A 20,895-nucleotide genomic window follows, 5' to 3' on the forward strand; every position below is an offset into this window, starting at 1 on the left:
TTATCCTTAATTCTAGGTTGCTTCTCTCTTTGATTAGTTTCCATCCATTGCTTCTTGTCCTGCTTTCAGGTGCTTTGGATAATAGCTTGACTCCCTCTTTTTTGTGGCAACCCCTGAGATATTGGAACACTGTTATCATGTCACCCCTAGTCTTTCTTTTCATTAAACTAGACATACCCAATTCCAACAACTATGTTTTAGCCTCCAATCCCCTAATCATCTTTGTTGCTCTTCTCTGTACTCTTTCTAGAGTCTCCGCATCTTTTTTGCATCGTGGTGACCAAAACTGGATGTAGTATTCCAAGTGTAGCCTTATCAAGGCATTGTAAAGTGGTATTAACACTTCATGTGATCTTGATTCTATCCCTCTGTTGATGCAACCTAGCATTGTGTTGGCTTTTTGGGCAGCTGCAGCACACTGCTGGCTCATATTTAAGTGATTGTCCACTAGGACTCCAAGATCCTTCTCACAGTTACTACTATGGAGCAAGGTACCCCCTATTCTATACCTGTCATTTGATTTTTCTTGCCTAAATGTAGAATCTTATTTTTTTTCACCACTGAATTTCATTTTATTAGATAGTGCCCAATGTTTAAGTCTGTCAAGATCCTTCTGTATTTTAAGCCTATCTTCTGGAGCTTTGGCTATTCCTGCCAGCTTAGTGTCATCTGCAAATTTGATGAGTTCCTCATCTATCCTCTCATCCAAATAATTGATGAAGATGTTGAAGAGCACTGGGCCCAGAACAGAGCCCTGGGGCACCCCACTATACATTTCCCTCCATGTAGATGCAGCTCCATTGAGGACCACTCATGAGTACAGCTGATCAGCCAGCTATGAATCCATCTGGTGGTAATGCTGTCTAACCCACATTTTTCTATCTTATCAAGTAGTAGGTTGTGGTCTACTTTATCAAATGCCTTACTGAAGTCCAAGTAAATTATATCCACAGCATTTTTCTGGTCCACTAATTTTATCACCTCGTCAAAGAATGCAATAAGATTTGTCTGGCATGATCTGTTTTTGACAACCCCATGTTGACTTTTGGTAATGATTTTGTTTGCCTCTAGGTGTTTGCTGATTCATTGCTTGATTATCTTTTCCAAGATCTTCCCAGGTATTAAGGTCAGGCTGATAGGTCTGTAGTTTCCTGGATCCATTTCCCCCCTTTTTTGAAATTTGGAACTACATCAGCTCTTTTCCAGTCCTTCCAGTGCTCCAGGATCTTTGAAACATATAGTTCAGTGGTTCTGAGATCAAATCTGCCAGTTCCTTCAGAACCTTGTGGTGTAATCCATCTGGTGCAAATGATTTGAACTCATCTAGGGTGGATAGGTGCTCACGTATCATTTTCTTGCCTATCTTAACTTTTGTTTCTAATCCGTTTTTACAGTACTGTTTTTGATAGGTAGGACTGTTTTTTCCCCTTTGTGTAAAGACAGATACAAAAACAAGCTAAGTAGTTCTGCTTTCTCCCTGTTGCTTGTCACCTTCTTGCTACTTTCTCCCACTAATGGACCAATCATTTTCTTAACTTTTTTCTTGTTTTTTCACATTGAAGGAAGCTTTTTTTTGTTGTTGTTGTTATTTTTGACTTTTGTTGCAAGCCTTAGTTATTCTGAGCATTAGCTTTCCTCACGTCATCTCTGCAGGCTCGGGCTATTTGCTGATATTCTGACTTAGTCAGGGGGTTGGACTAGATGACCTCCAAGGTCCCTTCCAACTTTACTACTAATACTATTACTAGTTATGTGCCCCTCTTTCCACTTTTTATATTTGTCTTTTTTGTCTTTCAATTTATCAGAGAGTTCTTTATGCAGCCATGCTGGTTTCTTTTGAGAGCTGTTATTTTTCTTCTTTGTTGGTATTGTGCTGGACTGGGCTTTTATTATCTCATTTTTTTAAATTTCCCAAGCTTCTTCAGTTGTTTTCCCCTTGAGGATTCTCATCCATGGTATCCTTCCCAAGCTCTCTCAGTTTGTTGAAATTAGCTCTCTTAAAGTCCAAGACTCTAGTTTGACTATGTTCTATTGCTTGTGCTTGCATAATGTTGAATTCCAATATTACATGATCACTCCCCTCCCCACGGTTCCTATGGCTTCAACACCTTCTATCATTTCGTCTCTGTGTGTTAATCAGTAGACTTCTTAAAGCAACCACATTTTTTAAAACATAAGAACTTGTGATTGTTTTGTGACAGAGAGGTGACACATTCATGAAGTGTTAAAACATTTTTCTTAATCATCTTTTACACATTTGGAAGCATTATTAAAAACACTAAACATGAATATCATGGAAGCTAAAAGAGAATTATGATGAATATTTTTTTAAAAAAAACCCTTTTAGATGAAATTTCAAGTCACCAAAATGCCTAATATGTATGTTGCATTCTAGTCATGCTCATATTTAGAGATAGAATGTGTTTGTTGACATTTAAGCTAAATGAATTATGTTTTGGGCAAATGCCTAAGGAAATGCTATATAGTTCCCAGTTACAAAAGGCATCATTTACTGTTATGGTTTCCTTGAGTCTAATGAAATGTATATGGAGGAGGAGGAAGCTGCCAGATAGTGTGCTGAATCTTAAAATAAATTTGTGTTCATATTAACATATTGATTCTTGAACAATTTTGCCCACCTTTGACTGATATGCCAGTTATACCCATTTTTGAAACAAGAGAACCTAGTGGTGGTGATTTATAGTTGTATCACCTCTAGTTTATACTACTACAACACAATCTTTTAGGGCTACCTTTGAAGATCACTCAGAAACTACAGTGTCAAAACAATAGCAGAGTAACATCTCTGCTACTTGTCATTGTCAATTGGTATTTAGTTAAAAATGATGGAGATTACATGTCTTGTCTCTTTGAGACTGTTTCTTACAAGGAGAATCTCCCTGTCCTTTTGTTCTTTTTGAGAATAGATGCTTCTGGTTCCTCTCTTGCATAAGGTTAATAGATCTGCATCTGGAGATATATACAATATCTCCACATCCTTATTGTACACTGAGAGTTTCTGCACTGGAGACCAATTCCTTGTGTGTCTAATTCAACTTGGCCAAATACATTTATTCAATACTATATTATGCAGGCTAAAACATATAAGGAACGGTTGCTGGAATTGGGTATGTCTAGTTTAATGAAAAGAAGGACTAGGGGTTGCCACAAAGAAGAAGGAGTCAAGCTATTCTCCAAAGCACCTAAAGGCAGGACAAGAAGCAAAAGATGGAAACTAAACAAGGAGAGAAGCAACCTAGAACTAAGGAGAAACTTCCTGACAGTTAGAACAATTAACCAGTGGAACAACCTGCCTCCAGAAGTGGTGAATGTGCCAACGCTGGAAGTCTTTAAGAAGAGACTTGACAGCAATTCATCTGAAATGGTATAGGGTTTCCTGCCTGAGCAGAGGGTTGGACTAGATGGCCTCCAAGGTCCCTTCCAACATTATTGTTATTATTATCTTTTATTCATTAAACATGATCCTCAGTCAACTGAACATTCAAATTGACTGGCACTGATAGTTGACACTGATTGCTACCAGCATGCTACGTGTCAACCAGGTACCTCCTTAAAATATAAGATGTTCCGAGTAGCACAGTTTTTTGTAACATTGCTGGACTCATTGCAGTTTCTTGATGTATTATTATTATGGATCATCGCACAGTCAGCCAGATGTTCAGACTGGATTTGGCATTTTGTCTAGCTATCGAGTCCTTACCCAAGACCTGGGATAGGCAGATGTGGATGTTTGATGGTATTACAGGTATCGTCGCAGGATGGAAGCAGTTCCTAGTAAGATCGCCTTTTGCAATTGACTAATAGCGAATTTGTCAAAGCCAATGGTGTTCAAGTGGTGCTCCAGTTGTTTTAGGATTGCACCCAAGGAGCCTATTACTATTGGTACTACCCTTACTTCTTTTGCCACAGTCTTTCTATTTCTATTTGTAGGTCTTTGTATTTTGTTATCTTCTCCAGTTCTTTCTTGTCTATTCTGCTGTCTCCAGGCACTGCCACATCCACTATCCCGACTTTTTTGTCTTATCGACAATTGTTAAGTCTGGGTATCATTATTATTATTGTTGTTATTATTATTATTATTATTATTATTATTATTATTATTATTATTATTATTATTATTTTAAATCTTCTCTGCTGTGGCCTTTCTGTTAAGAAGCAGCTTCACCTCTGAGGTTTGATTAGCAATTTCCATGCAGAGCTTTCAGAAGGTAGTTAAATGTTCATATTCCATTGTGCTTTTGTTAGTTATCAGGTTTAGCTTGCTTTCTGTTATTACCTTGATTTTTTTCCAATTCATTTAACTATTTTTTTTAAAAAAAATATTTTGTAATTGTTTCTTGGCAAAGAAATCTGGACAATAAATAAATCAACATCTCTTGGAACTAAATAGATTGTATGTGTTGTAGATGTAATGGCATCTGAAAAAGAAATAAAACGAATTTGAATGCACTTTAGGTATACGATGCTGATTTTTACTCTCCTTCCTCTTCATCATAGCATCAATTTTCTTGAAAATTGTCAGAAACTGAGTGATTGATACTGGATCAAGGCTTCACAAAACTGCCCAGATATATCTATCTGAATATCATGCCAATTCTAAGAAAGCAAACAAATTTTAAATAAACAGTGAGAATACACAATCAGAAAGAGCTGTAAGTTGAATCCAGTGCAATTTGGAAAGGCAACAAAAGAAGCTGCAACTCTCATCCAAATTGCTGGTAGGTGTCTTATGCCATTTTCAGCAAGACTGCTCAAGCTAGAGGAAATAGACTAGGTTTTTTTTTAACTCTATATTTTCATCAATACTTGTACAGGTAAGAAAATCAGATTACAAGTCTCTAAAGATAGAAACTGCAACTTCTTCAGGCTCAGGATATCAGGAAATATAGGGTTTTCTGGATTCGAGCCCTGGGAATTTAAGTTAAAGGGTTCTCTTTGGGGGGGGGTTGTTGGGGGAGGAGATCCTAGAAGCCCACTCACTCACTGGGCCTTATTGCACCAAATCAGCAAAGAGTATTCTTGAATGCTTATTTTAAAGAAGCAGAAAACTCCAGAAAGTAGAAGTACAAAATCCAATCTCAGGGTATAATGCAGGGGTCTTCAAACTTGACCTGCTGGCTGAGGAATTCTGGGAGTTGAAGTCCACAAGTCATAAAAGGGCCAAATTTGAAGACCCCTGCTTTAAAATGGAACGTATAGGATCTTTGAAGAATCCTTGTGAAGTATTGATACTTGAAAAAAACACATTCCTATTGCAACTGCAATACTTATTTTATCAGTATCAACACAGCATCAATAAAAGGGCTAAGTATAAAATGCCATACCTTCTGGAGACATTTCAGGAACTGTGGCTTCATAAGGCCCATCCAAGAATTGTGGACCATTGTCCTTCAGAGAATTATCTTGCTTGTCTAAGTCAAACTTCAGCTGAAAAAAAAAAAGGAAAAGTAATAAGTTGATTTGCAAATATTCATGTAAAGCTCATTGTTTTCAAAATGAAGTAAAAGAAGAGAGAAAGACAGACAGACAGGCAGAGTCAATGCTTTTTAGATTAAGATTCATATTAATAGAAATATTAACACACAAAATCTGGTATTTCAGTTGCAGATGAGCTTATGCATCGTTTGTCTGCCCAAACCTTTTTGTTTGTTTCTTTTTAAGAATTTTCTTTCTGACATAAACAAACAGTTGTAAAATATGACATTTGCTACATAGGTCTTGCCAATAGATTGGGCTGACAATGTGGCAACCATCTTTACCAGCCAGATCATTTCATTTTGCATGGATATGAAAAAATGCTAAGTCCATGAGATGATAGGCCAAACAACAACAAACAAGAGGTTTCCATGGCTTTACTGCCTCTCCCCTCTTTTTCAATATTTACATGAAGCCAATGGGTGATACTATATATCATTGATGATATCCAGTTATACATTTATGTCACTGTCTGGTCAACTGAAACTGTTTTATTTCTGTCCCACTGCCTGAACAATGAAAAAATGATACATGATCTACTCTCACATTCCTTCTGATTTATTTCCAATAAATCTCAGAAATTCTGGACTGAAAGAGCTAAATATCTCCAATTTAAATTATGATCCATAATTTAATTTTAATTTTCCATGCATGGCAAGTGACTTAAAGGTTTCCCTGCCCTCCAGATATATGTCCAGCTTTGACCTTGATCCCACTTCGAGGTTTTTGAAGCAGAAGATTGAAGAACCTTCATGGAGCAAACCAAAGATCTGTTTAGTCCAGCATTTTGTGTCATGCAGTAGCCAATTCTATATTTTTGGCAAACTCATAGGCAATAAGTCTCCTCTACCTTGGGTGTTTAAAATTTATTACCAGTGATTCAGGAGGTATTATACAGTCAACCAGGCTTGGAGCTACCCTCTATGAATTTATTTAACTCCCTTTTAAACATTCCAAATCAGTGGCTAACACCACATGTGCTGGCAACATACCCTACAGTTAAAACAAAACAAACAAAAAAAACTTTCTTCTAGTTCTATCATATGCTTTCTGAAGTGTATGACCAGAAATGTATATAGTATTGGAAATGCAGTCTTATTAGAGTTTTATATGAGGATACTTTTATTTTATTTATTTTATTCCAAATAATAATGATAATAATAATATTAAGCTGTTGCAAGAAGATTGCACAGACTGACTACAAGCAGCGGCATGACAAAGTAGCAACAATGGTGCATTGGAAGATCTGCAAAAAATATAATTTGCCTGTAAGCAAAAACTGGTGGGATCATAAAATAGAAAAAGTCATAGAAAATGATAAAATTAAACTGCTCTGGGACTTCAGAATTCAAACAGACAAGCACCTGCAACATAACACCTCAGACTAAACAATTGTCGATAAGAAAGACAAAAAAGTCTGGATAGTGGACGTGGCAGTGCCTGGAGACAGCAGAATAGACGAGAAAGAACTGGAGAAGATAACAAAATACAAAGACCTACAAATAGAAATAGAAAGACTGTGGCAAAAGCAAGCAAGGGTAGTACCTAGTCATAGGTGCAATCCCAAAACAACTGGAGCACCACTTGAACACCATTGGCATTGACAAATTCGCTATTAGTCAATTGCAAAAGGCGGCCTTATTAGGAACTGCTTCCATCCTGCGACGATACCTGTAATACCATCAAACATCCACATCTGCCTATACCAGGTCCTGGGTAAGGACTCGATAGGTAGACAAAATGCCAAATCCAGTCTAAACATCTGGCCACCAATAAGAGGGAGTAGGACAATAATAATAATAATAATAATAATAATAATAATAATAATAATAATAATAATAATAATAATAATAGTAATAATAATAGTGATAATAGTGATAATAATAATAATAATAATAATAATAATAATAATAATAATAATAATAATAATAATAACAACGTTGGAGATCATCTAGTCCAACCTCCTGCTCAGGCAGGAAACCCTATACCATTTCAGACAAATGGCTGCCCAGTGTGAAACTTGTCTTTTCTTAGCAGGCATACAATTGCCATAGCGAACAATAATCACATTGCATACTGAACTAAGTCTCCCCTCCCCTTTCAGCCAGTTTGTCAGAATAAATAGAACACTGCTTTGATATGTTAGGATTAATTTATTATTCACATTCAAAAGAAACCATCAAGAATTGTTATAAATGCAATACAGAAATTCACTGAAAAAGCCACTCTTCATCTTCTATGAACACTATCCTTTATGTGGGTCAAATTGTACTCCAGTCACTTTTTTTGGCGTTCAGATTAAAAATCCATATTTGAATTTCCTTACACTTTTATTGTTTTTTTTAAAGGAAACCACTGGATAATATGAGTTTATTCTAAAAGGATACCAAGTTTATGGATACACACATTTTAGTGCAGTGGTTCTCAACCTTTCTAATGCCGTGACCCCATAATACAGTTCCCCGTGTTGTGGTGACCCCCAGGGGTGTGGCCAAGTGGGTGTGGCCACCAATAAGAGGGAGTAGGACAACTAGGGAAAAGGGAAAAAAATGGCGGACAGCGTGGTTTGGCGACCCCCGTGAAATGGTCATTCGACCCCAAATGGGGTCCAGACCCACAGGTTGAGAACCACTGTTTTAGTGCATTCTCTCTTTGTCCATTTTGAAATAAGTCATCATTCTTCCACCATGGTTGCTTTGAAAAACTGTGAAAAGTAATTAATGGATTTTGAGTACTTCACCCTTTGGGCCCAATTAAATTTTAGCACCAGTTAATTAGTGGTTAAACTTTTTGCCATTCATTCAACTTGAAAGTTGCCTTACAGAAAAGGTTGCAAGATCTAAAGATCAAAAAGTAGATTTAGGTTTGTTTTTGTTTACATGCTTGGTCTTGCTTTTTCCAGCAGTAGAGGAGAAGGACACAAAAGAAGAGAGGAGGGGCAAAAGAAGAGAAGAGGAGGAAGAATTTGGGGTAAAAATGAGCAAATGTTCAACCAGAGTCTATATTTTAAGAAGGATAAAAAATAATTGCTCCTCTTGGCAAAGCCACATTAACATAATGAACCATTCAGGGCCCCAGAGCTGCCTCGATGGTAAAGGGATTTAGTATTAATCTGCTTCATTAAAAATTAATGATGAGTAAATTAGCCACTACTTAACATAATAAAATATCCTGCTAAAATACTGGTAACTCATTCCTTGTGCTATGTGTCTACTCTGATGAAGAACTAAACTGAACAACAATGGTAACAAGGGTTGAAATCAATTGCCTGATGTTGATCATGAATTAACTTATTTATTTATTTATTTATTTTTGGAAGATAAAAAGGGTTGTCTTACCGACCAGGGGCAGATTTTCCAAGACACTCCTAATAATATTGGAGTTCAAATTCCCAAAATTGCTGGTACTGGACCAGGAGTCTATAATTCAGGAAAAGCCCAAATAACCACAAGGGACTGGCAGCAATGAGAAAATGCCAGTAACCAGTTGGTGAATCTCCTCAGAAGGATAGTACCTTTTATTTTATTTTATTTTAAAAAATCAAAATATAAACAGGAAAACTATTACTGCCTTATGCATAGTTGCTCTTTTGCTAGTTCAGGTGATAACACTGACAGCTTCACTCAAGGTGGTATCTAATTGATTTTGCTGCCTGATGTACCAATCCACCAGATTCCTGGCCAAACAGAACCTCTATAGCAGGGGTCTCCAATGTATGGACCATGGCCTGGTCCCAGGCGGAGGCCAGTGGGCTGCCGAAATGGCTGGCTTGCATGCATGGGCATGCATTCCCCCCACTCGTGCTAGCACCCATGGCTCCATTTGCACATGCACGTGGGCATGAATGGGGATGCTAGCATGAGACGAGTGTCTGTGGCCCATTGGAGCATGCACGAATGGGCCACTACTCACCATGAGGGGTGCGCAGCTATTCATGCATGCACATGGCACCAGCGTATGCTGCATGTGCAAATGGGGCCACTAATGCCACCCCAGTGTGCATGGCCCTGTGTGTGCACAAGCGCACACACACACCAGTTTTGAAGCTGCTCTCCTTCCCTTCGGTTGGAGACCTCTGCTCTATAAGTTACATACAGAGATGCTCTATGCCTAAATGATGCAAAATTGCTGATGCAAAACTGCTCCTGGTTCAATTAAATGAGAAAATGGTAACAAATGCTTCTGTGCTTCCATGTCTTTTACAGATCGTTGTATATGGCTACATAAACAATATAATGCAAGAAAGTTTCAAGAAAAATTCTTTCTCACCAGACCAGATTAAACGAAAGCTTAGTGAAGCAGCCAGATACTAATCAACACCTCAGTCTCTTGCTAATCTTCTTTCAGAAGAGCTACCATACCTGGCCTGATTTCAAAGGAAGTGTTGACATCATTTCTTTCTCTGCAACCAGCAAGCTCTGAACACGGCTATGTTTCACATTCTGAGATCTCATCAAACCTGGTTCCATCTCCTTAGTATTACAATTGTGCATGCAGGGAAGACACGGCCCCACATGAATAAGGATCAAAGCAAAAGAAATCCATTTCTGATAATACATGCTGATAGTTCCTTTTCAATCAATATGCATCTGTGGAAAGAAAGAAAAAATAACTCTTAGAGCAAAAACATTGTTTCTGTGTCAAATTAATGAAAGTCACCTTTTAAAAAAAGTATCTTTAATTCCAGGTTTGTTTTTCAGAAACATGTAAATCCACAAACAGGATGCAAACAGGAAAAATCATCTTTATCATAGCAGATCAATTAAGGTTTACCATTATTGTTATGGAATCTAACAATAATTCTAAAAATTATTTAAACACACAGTATAAGCACCAAAAGGAAAAAAATAATGAGTCTTTTTCTTTCTTTTCCCCCCCTTTTTTTCTTTTTGTCAATTTTAATCAGTCCTGCAATAGAATATATTAAATTGTAGCTCTATTTGTTTTCTCTTAATGGAAAGTTTTCCACCCTTGGTAACTTTAAGATGCATGGATTCTAACTCCAAACATGCTGTCTGAGTAATTTTCAAACTTGAAATCTGTACTTCTTAAAATTGCAAAGGTTGAGAAACACTGTCCTAGCAGGACTTCCAGGGAAACAACGACAGACTGAAGACAGCTTTGTAGTGAATGGAGCTGACAGCTTCAGTGGAGACAGGAGTTGGTAAATGGCTTGGCTCCCTGAACTCTCTGGATCAAGAATTGGATCAGATTGCTGACAGGTGTTCCTTACAAAAATCTCCACAAAAAGACAGTGGCTTTCAGTGAGTTTCAGAGCTCTGGGGTCTATGAGAAAATTGTGGGAAGTCAGCCCCCCCCCCCCCAAGAAGGAAATATTAAAAGGGCAGAATATTATATTTCCTCAAAGGATTTTAAAGAGGAAGAAAAGCATGCCCAGTTTTTCTTAATAGCCCCAAGTCTCCCTCCCCCGAGCAGAAACCAGTTCTGTAGAAATGAATATGTGATAATCCATTCAGAAAGGTTGTAGCCCTCCAGCTAGAAGCTTATGAAGACAAAGACACCTAAAATCTACATACCCCACCCAAACTCTAAGACAGGACATAATAGGATTAACCCACAGATGCCAAAGGGGCACACTCAGACTCAGGTCAAAGTATATGACACAGGAAATACAACCCACTCCCTACATGTGCTCTGTCTGTTTTTCTTCCAGAGCCATCTTTCTGTCTGGCTCTCCTCTTCAATAAACTACAACCTTTTCTCTAAAGCAGTCGCCATGTTGTTTATTCCCGGCTTGGACTGAACCCTGATCAAGACTTTTCCTTCAGCAAAATAATCTTCCCTAAGCTGCAGTTTGGTTCCATCAAATGGACACTGGGTTTGCTCACTTGCTCGCTTAATCATTTGTGGAAATGGCTTCTTAACTAGTTTTTAGATATTAAAAACCTTCAGAAAGACAGGTTTCATTCCACCAAGTTATTCTCCTTCAATCCTCAGGGAAAGAAGTTTGTAAATTTAAGAACTTAAACAAATATAAAAAAAACAAAAGGAGGACTAAAAAGTTGGTTTGGAAAGTTGCAAATAGATAAAAGAAATAAGACTTTGAAAGTAATTATGAAATCCCTTCCTATGGATTATTTAAAATATCATTAAAATATATGAAGATTTTGAATTTCATTGCAAGAAATCTTTTCATGGGAAAATGTTGTGGGTTAGAAAAAAAATATATAAGAGGAGACCTGAAGGCTGGCTGCACAGAGGCAACCGGAAAAAAATAAAAAAATACAATTAAAGGAGAAGTAATATATTGATACAGACTGGAGAAAAATATTTTAACTATGGAAAAATTTGAGGCTATTTGGCAACAACATACTTAGAACTTTGTTTAAAGTTAAAAATGGGTTTAGAAGAGAAGATGGAAGAGAATATAACTGAGAATCAGGCTGTTTTGGATAAGGATTTAAAAATGACAATCTACAAGAATGATATGGAGATGATGTTACACAGGACTTACAAATGAAACCAGGTGATGTTTTAACAGCTACAAAGGACACAAAGTTATTAAAATAGAGGAATGACTTGAATATGTGGATTTCAACTCAGAAGAGTGACTTGGACAATTTTTTTTTAACCTTCAACTTACAGAAGAGATATGTTACAGTTATAAAAGAATTCCAGAAAAAAAATAAAAAAATAAAAACAAGCCAGCTTTCGGGACATTACTAAAAATGAATAACCATTAAAAGCAAAAAGAAAGATGGTTGGCTTATTCAATAAAAGTTTATATATGGTTTTTTTCTAGTAGACTGTAATGGGTTTTACTTCATGAAGATGAATGATAAAGCTTTATAAGTTTCTTTATATATGTTATCATCAACATATGAAATTAGGTATTTTATAAAATGCCTAGGCAATCTACAGCAGTGCTTTTCAACGTTTTCACTGACTGTACCACTTTTAGAATATGGCAATATTTGCGTACCACCAGTCACTTAGCAAGGTGTCAAAAAATCTATGACTAAAAAAAATGGAAAAAAGTGATGAAGTACAGGCAGTCCTCAACTTACAACTGTTCGTGTAGTGACTGTTCAAAGTTACAACGGCTCTGAAAAAAAGTGACTTATGGCAATTTTTCACACTTATGACCATTGCAACATCCCCAGAGTCCCGTGATTTACATTTGGATGCTTGGCAACTGATTCATATTTATGATGGTCACAAGTGTCCCAGAGGCATGTGATCCCCTTTTGCAACCTTCTGACAAACAAAGTCAATGGGGAAGCCAGACTCACTTAAGGACTGTGTTATTAATTTAACAACTGCGGTGATTTGCTTAACAAATGTGGCAAGAAAAGTCATAACATGGGACAAAATTCGTTTAACAAATTTCTCACTTAGCAGAATAAATTTTGGGCTCAATTGTGGTTGTAGTTTGAGGACTATCTGTATACCCACTTACCACACTTTTAATGGCAAACTTGTGCTTGTTTCTCTGACATTAATGTTTGCACTGTTCTATCCCCTTCTCTCCTTCAGGCTGACTCCTCTTCTCCATTTCTCTTTCTTTCCCTGTGAGGTTTTCCCCCTCCCTTTCTCTCCAAAAGCTCTTTTGATATCCTCTCCTCTCTCACCCTCCTTTTGTCTTTGGTGTAGCTGCAGCTGATGCCTTTCCCCAAGGCTGTGTGCTGCTTCTGGAAGTGCCAATCATCTGTAGCCCTGTAGCAATCTTACTGATTCTGTCTGTGGTGCCTTTTATGTAAGGGAGGAGGGCTTTGCCGTTTTCTTGTTCTCTGTCTTGGGTTTTAGTGGGGGTTTCTTTTTGGATTAGTTTGGTCATCTTATTTCGTTGGAATCCATTGGATGTAAGTACCTTAGTGAGAGTGTGTAGTTCGGTTTTTAGGTGTTGTTCATCAGCTAAGCATTTTGTTCTAGAGATGAGTGTCTAAGAGATGAGTGTTTCCAAAAAGAAACCCCCACTAAAACCCAAGACAGAGACAAGAAAACGGCAAAGCCCTCTCCCTTACAGAAAAGGCACCACAGAATCAGTAAGATCCTCCACAAACACAACATTAAGACAGCATTCTGCCAAAACAGAAAAATATCCACCATCCTAAGAAACCGCAAAGAAAAAATTGAATTAGAAAATCAAGGAGTATACGAAATCCCATGCACCACTTGTCCCACCACATACATCGGACAAACTAACAGAAGAATAAGTGCACGCATTGAAGAACATAAGAACTCAGTCAAAAAAGAGGAACCAACTTCTTCCCTGGTCCAACACCTTAAAATCACAGGACAAGAAATTGACTTTAAAAAGACCAGAACTATCGCCAAAATTGAACATTTTAATAACAGAATAATCAGAGAAGCCATCGAGATAGAAAAACGCCCACACAGCATGAACAAATGAGATGATACCTCCCGCCTACCAGCCATTTGGAAACCCACCCTTATTGACAAACGACTCCCTAACACAAAAAATGACAGCAGACCCACACTCACAAAAACCACACAGGATGTCACCACCACACATCCACGCAAAAAGCAAACCCAAAGCCACACCGATGATGAGGCACGACCACAAACCAGAAGCCAGACCACAGCTGCATCATTAGCCACCTTAAACCCCTCCAATCCATACATGAAGCAAACTGACACCCACCATGAAGATGAGGCACGACCACAAACGCGAAGCCAAAAAATAGCAATGCAGTTCACCATTTTAAACCCCCCTGCAACTCAGACTAACCTGAGCACAACAAAGCCCCCACCCAAACAGAACACTCTCCCAGCCAATCAGAGCACAGCCAACCCCCCAGCCAATCAGAGCACAGCCAACCCCCCAGCCAATCAGAGCACAGCCAAGCTCCTAACCAATCAGAACACACCTCCATCCAATCAGAGCACAACCAAGCTCTCATCCAGTCAGTTCATACCTCCACTGGCAGTTAAAAGGAGGAAACAGCTACAATCACACATACATTGCTCCTAGAAGCACGAAGCCAAAAGCACCAGCCTGAAGATGACGAATGAGACTTCGTCGAAACATTGCCAAGACACTTCCAATTTTACGTGGGAGAAAACCCGAATAACCAAAGACCTACATACAAACACCCGCGAAAACCTCAGAAAATAAATGTTCGGGTTTTCTCCCGCGTAAAATTGGAAGTGTATGTATATATGTATGTATGTAAGTATATATGTATGTATGTATGTATACTTAGTATATATATATATATATATATATATATATATATATATATATATATATATATATATATGGGTCTTTGGTTGTTCGGGTTTTCTCCCGCGTAAAATTGGAAGTGTCTTGGCAACATTTCGACGAAGTCACAGTCGAAACGTTGCCAAGACACTTCCAATTTTACGCGGGAGAAAACCCGAACAACCAAAGACCTATATACAAATACCCGCGAAAACCTCAGAAAACAAATATATATATATATATATATATATATATATAAACTCTGCAACTAATACACCAAGAATTTCATATACAACAATAGAAATCCATTTCAGAACACATACTGTATGATAATAGAATTTTCCACTGGAGCCTCTAGCAACATATTTGACATTCATCAGAAAAATAGCCAGGACACTTTTTCAATTGAGATTTTAGGATGGCTAGAATTGTAGACTTCCTCCCAAAATTTTATATATCACCTTACATAGGATGATGAATTATTTGTATTAGACACTTTCTATATTCCCTATTATTCAAATGCCATATAGTTCAATTTTCACTGAACTCAAATAATAAAAGAAATATTATCAGACCTGACCAATAAGCACCACTCAATATATCATCATTTTCACTTACTTCACAAATGAAATAATTTCATTTTTCCCCAGCAAATCAGACAGGTATCATACTTAAAAAAATCAGTCCTGGTTTGAGGAATATATATATATATATATATATATATATATATATATATATATATATATATATATATATATATATATATTACTTTTCAGCTGTAAATTAGCTGATACATTAATCTTCCATTTCTGATGACAGTTCTGAATTTCAATTGTTACCTTACTATGTACAGAACAGAATGTTATAAAAAGAAGCTTGTTAATACTTTGATGACATTTTCTACCAATATATCTATCAGCTTAATAAGTCTACAGAAATGATGTTCCCTTTCTACAATAAGTATCTCACTTTACTGTTAGATTGATATAGTCTTGGCCCATAACACCCCAGATATAACCGTGGTTGAAAAAGAAGAAACAGTGACAAATTGATATGGCAATACCAAGAGATAATAGAATAAAAGGCAAAGAATTGGAGAAGATCACAGGTATCATCATCTGAAAATCAAAATTGAAAGATTATGGCATAAACTGGCCATAGTGGTCCCAGTGGTTATCAGCCCACTGGGTACCTCACCAAAAATCTTGAACAGCACTTAGAAAATCTGCACTTAAATAGTAATAGCAATAGCACTTAAACTTATAGTGCTTTATACCCCCCCCCCCCCCGCCACAATCTGAGGTCCTCATTTTACCAACTTCGGAAGGATGGAAGGTTGAGGCAACCTGGAGCCAGTGAGAATCAAACTGCGAATAGTTGGCAAAATTAGCCTGCAATATTGCATTCTAACCACTCGCCACCACTGCTATTTAAACAAAATTTCCTTTTGTCAATTATGAAAAGCTGCATTGTTTGGATCTGCACATATACTATGCCAATGCACTAGGACACCCTAAGTTCTTGGGGAAAACCTGATGCACAGGAAGGCCAATATCAGCTAAAGAACTGACCAGATTATAATAATAAAGTTTATTCCTATAATTACTTTATCAATAGCACTAATTAATTAGCCTTTTCATTGCTTTTCAAAATCACTGTTTAATTTTTGTAAGCATAAAGTAAGGCCAGATGATACATCCGCTTCTCCATGTTGATTAATTAAGAATTGTGTGTACCTTTAATTGGAATAGAATAGAACAGGATAGGACAGGACAGGACAGGACAGGACAGGACAGGATAGGATAGGATAGGATAGGATAGGATAGGATAGGATAGGATAGGATAGGATAGGATAGGATAAGGTAGGGTAGGGTAGGGTAGGGTAGGGTAGGGCAGGGCAGGGCAGGACAGGACAGGACAGGACAGGACAGGACCTTGGAGGTCTTCTAGTCCAGCCCTCTGCTCAAGCAGGAAAACCTATAACATTTCAGAACAGTGACTGTCTAGTCTCTACTTAAAAACCTTCAGAGATGGAACATCCACGATTTCTGAAGGCAAGTTGTTCCACTGGTCAATTGTCCTCACTGTTAGGAAGTTCCTCCTTAATTCCAGATTACTTCTCTCTTTGATTAGTTTCCAACCATTATTTCTTGTCCTACCCTTTGATACCTTGGAGAATAATTTGACCCACTGTTCTTTGTAGCAGCCCCTCAAATACTGGAATACTGCTGTCATGTCACCCCTGTTTCTTCTTTTCTTTAGATTAGCCAAACCCAATTCCTGCAACTGTTCATATGTTTTAGACTCCAGGCCTTTAAACATCTTAGTTAGTCTTCTCTGAACTTTTTACAAAGTCTCAACATCTGTTTTGTAGTATGGTGACCAAAATTGATTGCAGTATTCCACGTGTGGTCTTTCTAAGGTTTTATAAAGTGGTACTAATACTTCGCATGTTTTTGAGCCAGGTCTCACCTAATCTGTATTTATTCCTTTGATTTTTCCTGCCTAAATGTAAAACTTTGCTCTTTTCCATATTAAATTTCATTTTGTTGCATAGGACCCATTGTTTAAGAAATTGGTGGATTTCTATGTCTTAAAAGTATTCTTTTTGTTTTGCTTTGTTTTTACAAAGTAATGTAACATAAAACTTTTCCATTTGTATCTTCTTAATGGAACCCAATACAGATTAAACTCTTGTTATTAGATATAGAGGTTAGGTTTGCTTTATGAAAGTGTATTTCAAAAAGTTAGATTACTATATCTAACAGATTTTCATGAATTTTATTTGCTGTCAGATACAGATGCATGCAGCCCATGTCCTGTCAAGAACTTAATTCAGACAAATTTAGGAAAGGGCCTAAACAAAAGAAATCCTAATTTTTTGGGATATATCTTCTTTCCTATCAAGGGAGATATATTGCTATTTTAATGGTGGAGAATTGGTGGGGGGGATTATCTACTTTCTACATATGTTCTGCCACCATTACATACAAAAAAAAAAAGTTTAAACTGGAACAACCAAAGGTAACTGTCCCTTCTAATTATTCTGGAAAGTTCTGTGTTCCTTTATATAGAAATAATATAATTTGTTGTCTGTTCTTCATTTTTCTCCCTGCTTTTGCCTATGTTTTGCCAGTTTCATCTGTTTGTGAATTTTCATGAAGTTACTAAACATAGACAGTGATGGGATTCAGCTGGTTCACACCACTTTCAGCAGAACCGATAGCTAATTTTTTTGTTGCCCAGGCCCAGAATGGACTTCCGGAAGCAGCATCCACACAGAGAACCGGTTGTTCACATATTTGAATCCCACCACTGAACATAGAGAGATAAACAAATAAACATATAGTTGTATTAGCTTACTAGCTGAACTGAGTGATGGCTCTGCCTAGGTTGACTTGAAATTGACTAGGAACATATACTGTGCAAATTAAACTTGGAAATTAAATCACCCAATATAAGATTCCAAGTTGTGACATATGGAAATTATTTTGTTTTATCACCCAAAAAAGTATTTTCAGAAATTCAGTTACCTATATTTGTTTTTCTGACAGATTTCCATGAATTTTATGTTGCCAGATATGAATATGCATAGGATACTTCAAGTTAAGAATTCAAACAGATTCTTTCATTGCACACTAAGGAACTGGAGAACTAAACAAACATATCTCAACCTGTCACCAACATATACCCAAAGCATGCTTCATGCTAATCAGTAATTACTAAAGAATCATTTTTCACACATAAAAGAGCTAGGTTTTTTAATTACAGTTAAGTGAGTTTCATCCTCTATTATTTCTATTTGGTTAATGTTTTTCTTTTTTATGCTGATATTTTAACTCTAGTATGTAAGCTGCCTAGAGTGAGCGTGATGATTGAGGCAAATAAATAAAAAAATGAATAAATGCATGCTGAATATTCACAGAACAGTTGTTTGACCATCTTATAAAGATGTTTAACTGTGACAATAGCTTCATTGGCTTTCATCCCATCTTTGAGCATAATTAAACCTTTGGTTATGACTTGAAAAAAAACCAGTCTCTTGGATCAAAGTGATAGAATAGCATTTTCTCCCATATGCAACTGCCTGGGGATGTCCGGGAAAAGTCCTTTTTAAATATTCCACTACTATCAAAAGGACAATTCTAAACCAAATACAGGAAAGAAATCTAACTCCATTCCTGCTGTCGATCACAACAGTTGGCCAAAAGTCATTTGTCTTTCCTCCCGAGATATTGAATTTTAAACTAATTTGTCTGTTAGACAAAGTACATTTTTAACTGATGAGTTCCTCTCTTAATTTTATTTTATCTGCATTGTTAACTATCTTATGTACCATTTTTAAATGCAAATATCAGATAAATGCTTGATTGATAAATATTTGCGTAACATCTCCAAAAACGATACGTTTGAAAACTCAGTTTTAATATTATAAATATTACCTTTTCAAGACAATTAAAATCAGAATGCTGCCAAAAACTCTTAAAGTGGGACATACTGGGTGCCATAGATATAGTAGAAAAAATGTATTGCACATTAAATAACTCAGATCATCTGAAAATTTCACAAGGACAGCTAATTCTCTAAATACCTCTGAGATTTGAGATTAGCCAAATTAGCACATTTCAATCCTGGCATCCTAAGTATAGAACTGCCTGTTTTTTAAAAAAATCCACATCTTTGTACAGCCATAAAAATCAGCTATTGTTAATAGGAATTCCTTAGTAAAATAATTTGACTTATCATTCAATGACAGCTTTCAAGGCTTGAAATTCTTACAGGTATTTGCTAATGGAATCATTGTCATGACTGGTATTCCTCAACAAAGTAGCATGAAAAAAAGGAGATCTTGTTTATAGATCCCATGTCTGGAAAAACGGTCACATTTAGGTTTATGCTAGTTTTTGGCAGCAAAGATTCCAACCTCATAAAATGGAACTTAACATATTTGATTATGCTTCTGATTGGGGAATGTTTATTCCTCTGCACTGATTTATAAATAATTGCACTTGTACACATATAACACTTGAACATATTAAAATCTTACTTCAGCAAAATTACATCTAAGTAGAAGAGTGTATGTTTGCAATTTTCATACAAAAATAGGATATAGTGAAAATGTATTTATGTTTTAATTATTTAATAAAGCTTAATTTGTTTCATTCCAATATTTAAACACATTAGCTCAACAAATTGTCAACAAATGAGAGCCAGTTTGGTCTAATGGTTAAGGCACCAGACTAGAAACTGGGACATCATGAGTTCTAGTTCTTCCTTAGGCATGGAAGCCAGTTGGGTGACTTTGGGCCAGACATTCTCTTTCAATCCAATCCACTTCAGATTTGTTGTGGGGAAAACAAGGAAGAAGAAGGAATATTACTTATGTTTGCCACCTTGAGCTATTTATAAAAATAAAAAGAGGAAATAAAAATATAAATACATAATACATGCATACATGCATAAAGGGAAGAACTTTTAATACTATTCCAGGTAAGGAATGGTGAGGTAATACATTTCTGAATGAAAGAAGATGACATTGTGACCACGATCAAAGGACTGGTAAGTAGACCAATCCCATAGAACTTCACTGGATAAGGAGAGGATGGCCACACATGCTCCAGATGGCTGGTCCTCATGAAGAGACTACAGCACAATGGTTTCCTATCAGTTTGAGCACTGGGAGATGAAGGGAAACCATCACAGTCTTAACCATGATGGCACATTTCAAAGAACACTTTCACTAGCCTCAGTTAGTGAAACCTAGCTAACCCAGCTTTTAGGACAGGGTTCATTGACTGTGGGTGATTGTTTTGTGGGGAAAAGTGGAGGTGTACATTTCCTAACTAAATAATTCCTGCAATACAGCTGAAGTTTTTAAGCTGGACAAATTTTTATACCAAGCTAATGATTAGGAATTTTCTTAATGTCAATTATAATTGCCTAAGTTCCAAATTCAGTCAGGCATTCTGACTTCAGGAAGTTTTAGCAACACACACCTCTCCCAAGTGCTAATGCAGTTATTAAATGCTGGAAGAAAGCAAAAATTCAATTGTATCTTGGTACTACTTCATCATTATTCATGATTTAATCAGGACACTGAATATGGTTTATATCCTTATTCAGATTTACTTATACATGCATTATATGCTTGCTATTAAAATTGCTTCCTACCATGAACATTTTCAACTAAGATTATTCAGAAGTACACAGTG

General features: G+C 36.7%; 1 protein-coding gene across 2 annotated transcripts in view; it reads right to left on the reverse strand.

Moving 5' to 3' along the window:
• The window catches only part of LOC120307459 (cadherin-19-like), an 83,001-nt gene that overhangs the window by 47,340 nt on the left and 14,766 nt on the right, over positions 1–20,895 (reverse strand). For both annotated transcript variants that reach the window (XM_039342277.1, XM_039342276.1), the window contains exons 2-3: positions 9,858–10,085; positions 5,346–5,448 (exon numbers count right to left, since the gene is read on the reverse strand). In XM_039342277.1, the coding sequence (XP_039198211.1) occupies positions 5,346–5,448; positions 9,858–10,055 (301 nt within the window). In that variant the 5' untranslated portion in view covers positions 10,056–10,085. The remainder of the gene's footprint in view (positions 1–5,345; positions 5,449–9,857; positions 10,086–20,895) is intronic.

This window comes from Crotalus tigris, unplaced genomic scaffold (assembly GCF_016545835.1).
Source record: "Crotalus tigris isolate CLP2741 ecotype Arizona unplaced genomic scaffold, ASM1654583v1 scf7180000017783.2778290, whole genome shotgun sequence".
Lineage (NCBI taxonomy): Eukaryota > Metazoa > Chordata > Lepidosauria > Squamata > Viperidae > Crotalus > Crotalus tigris.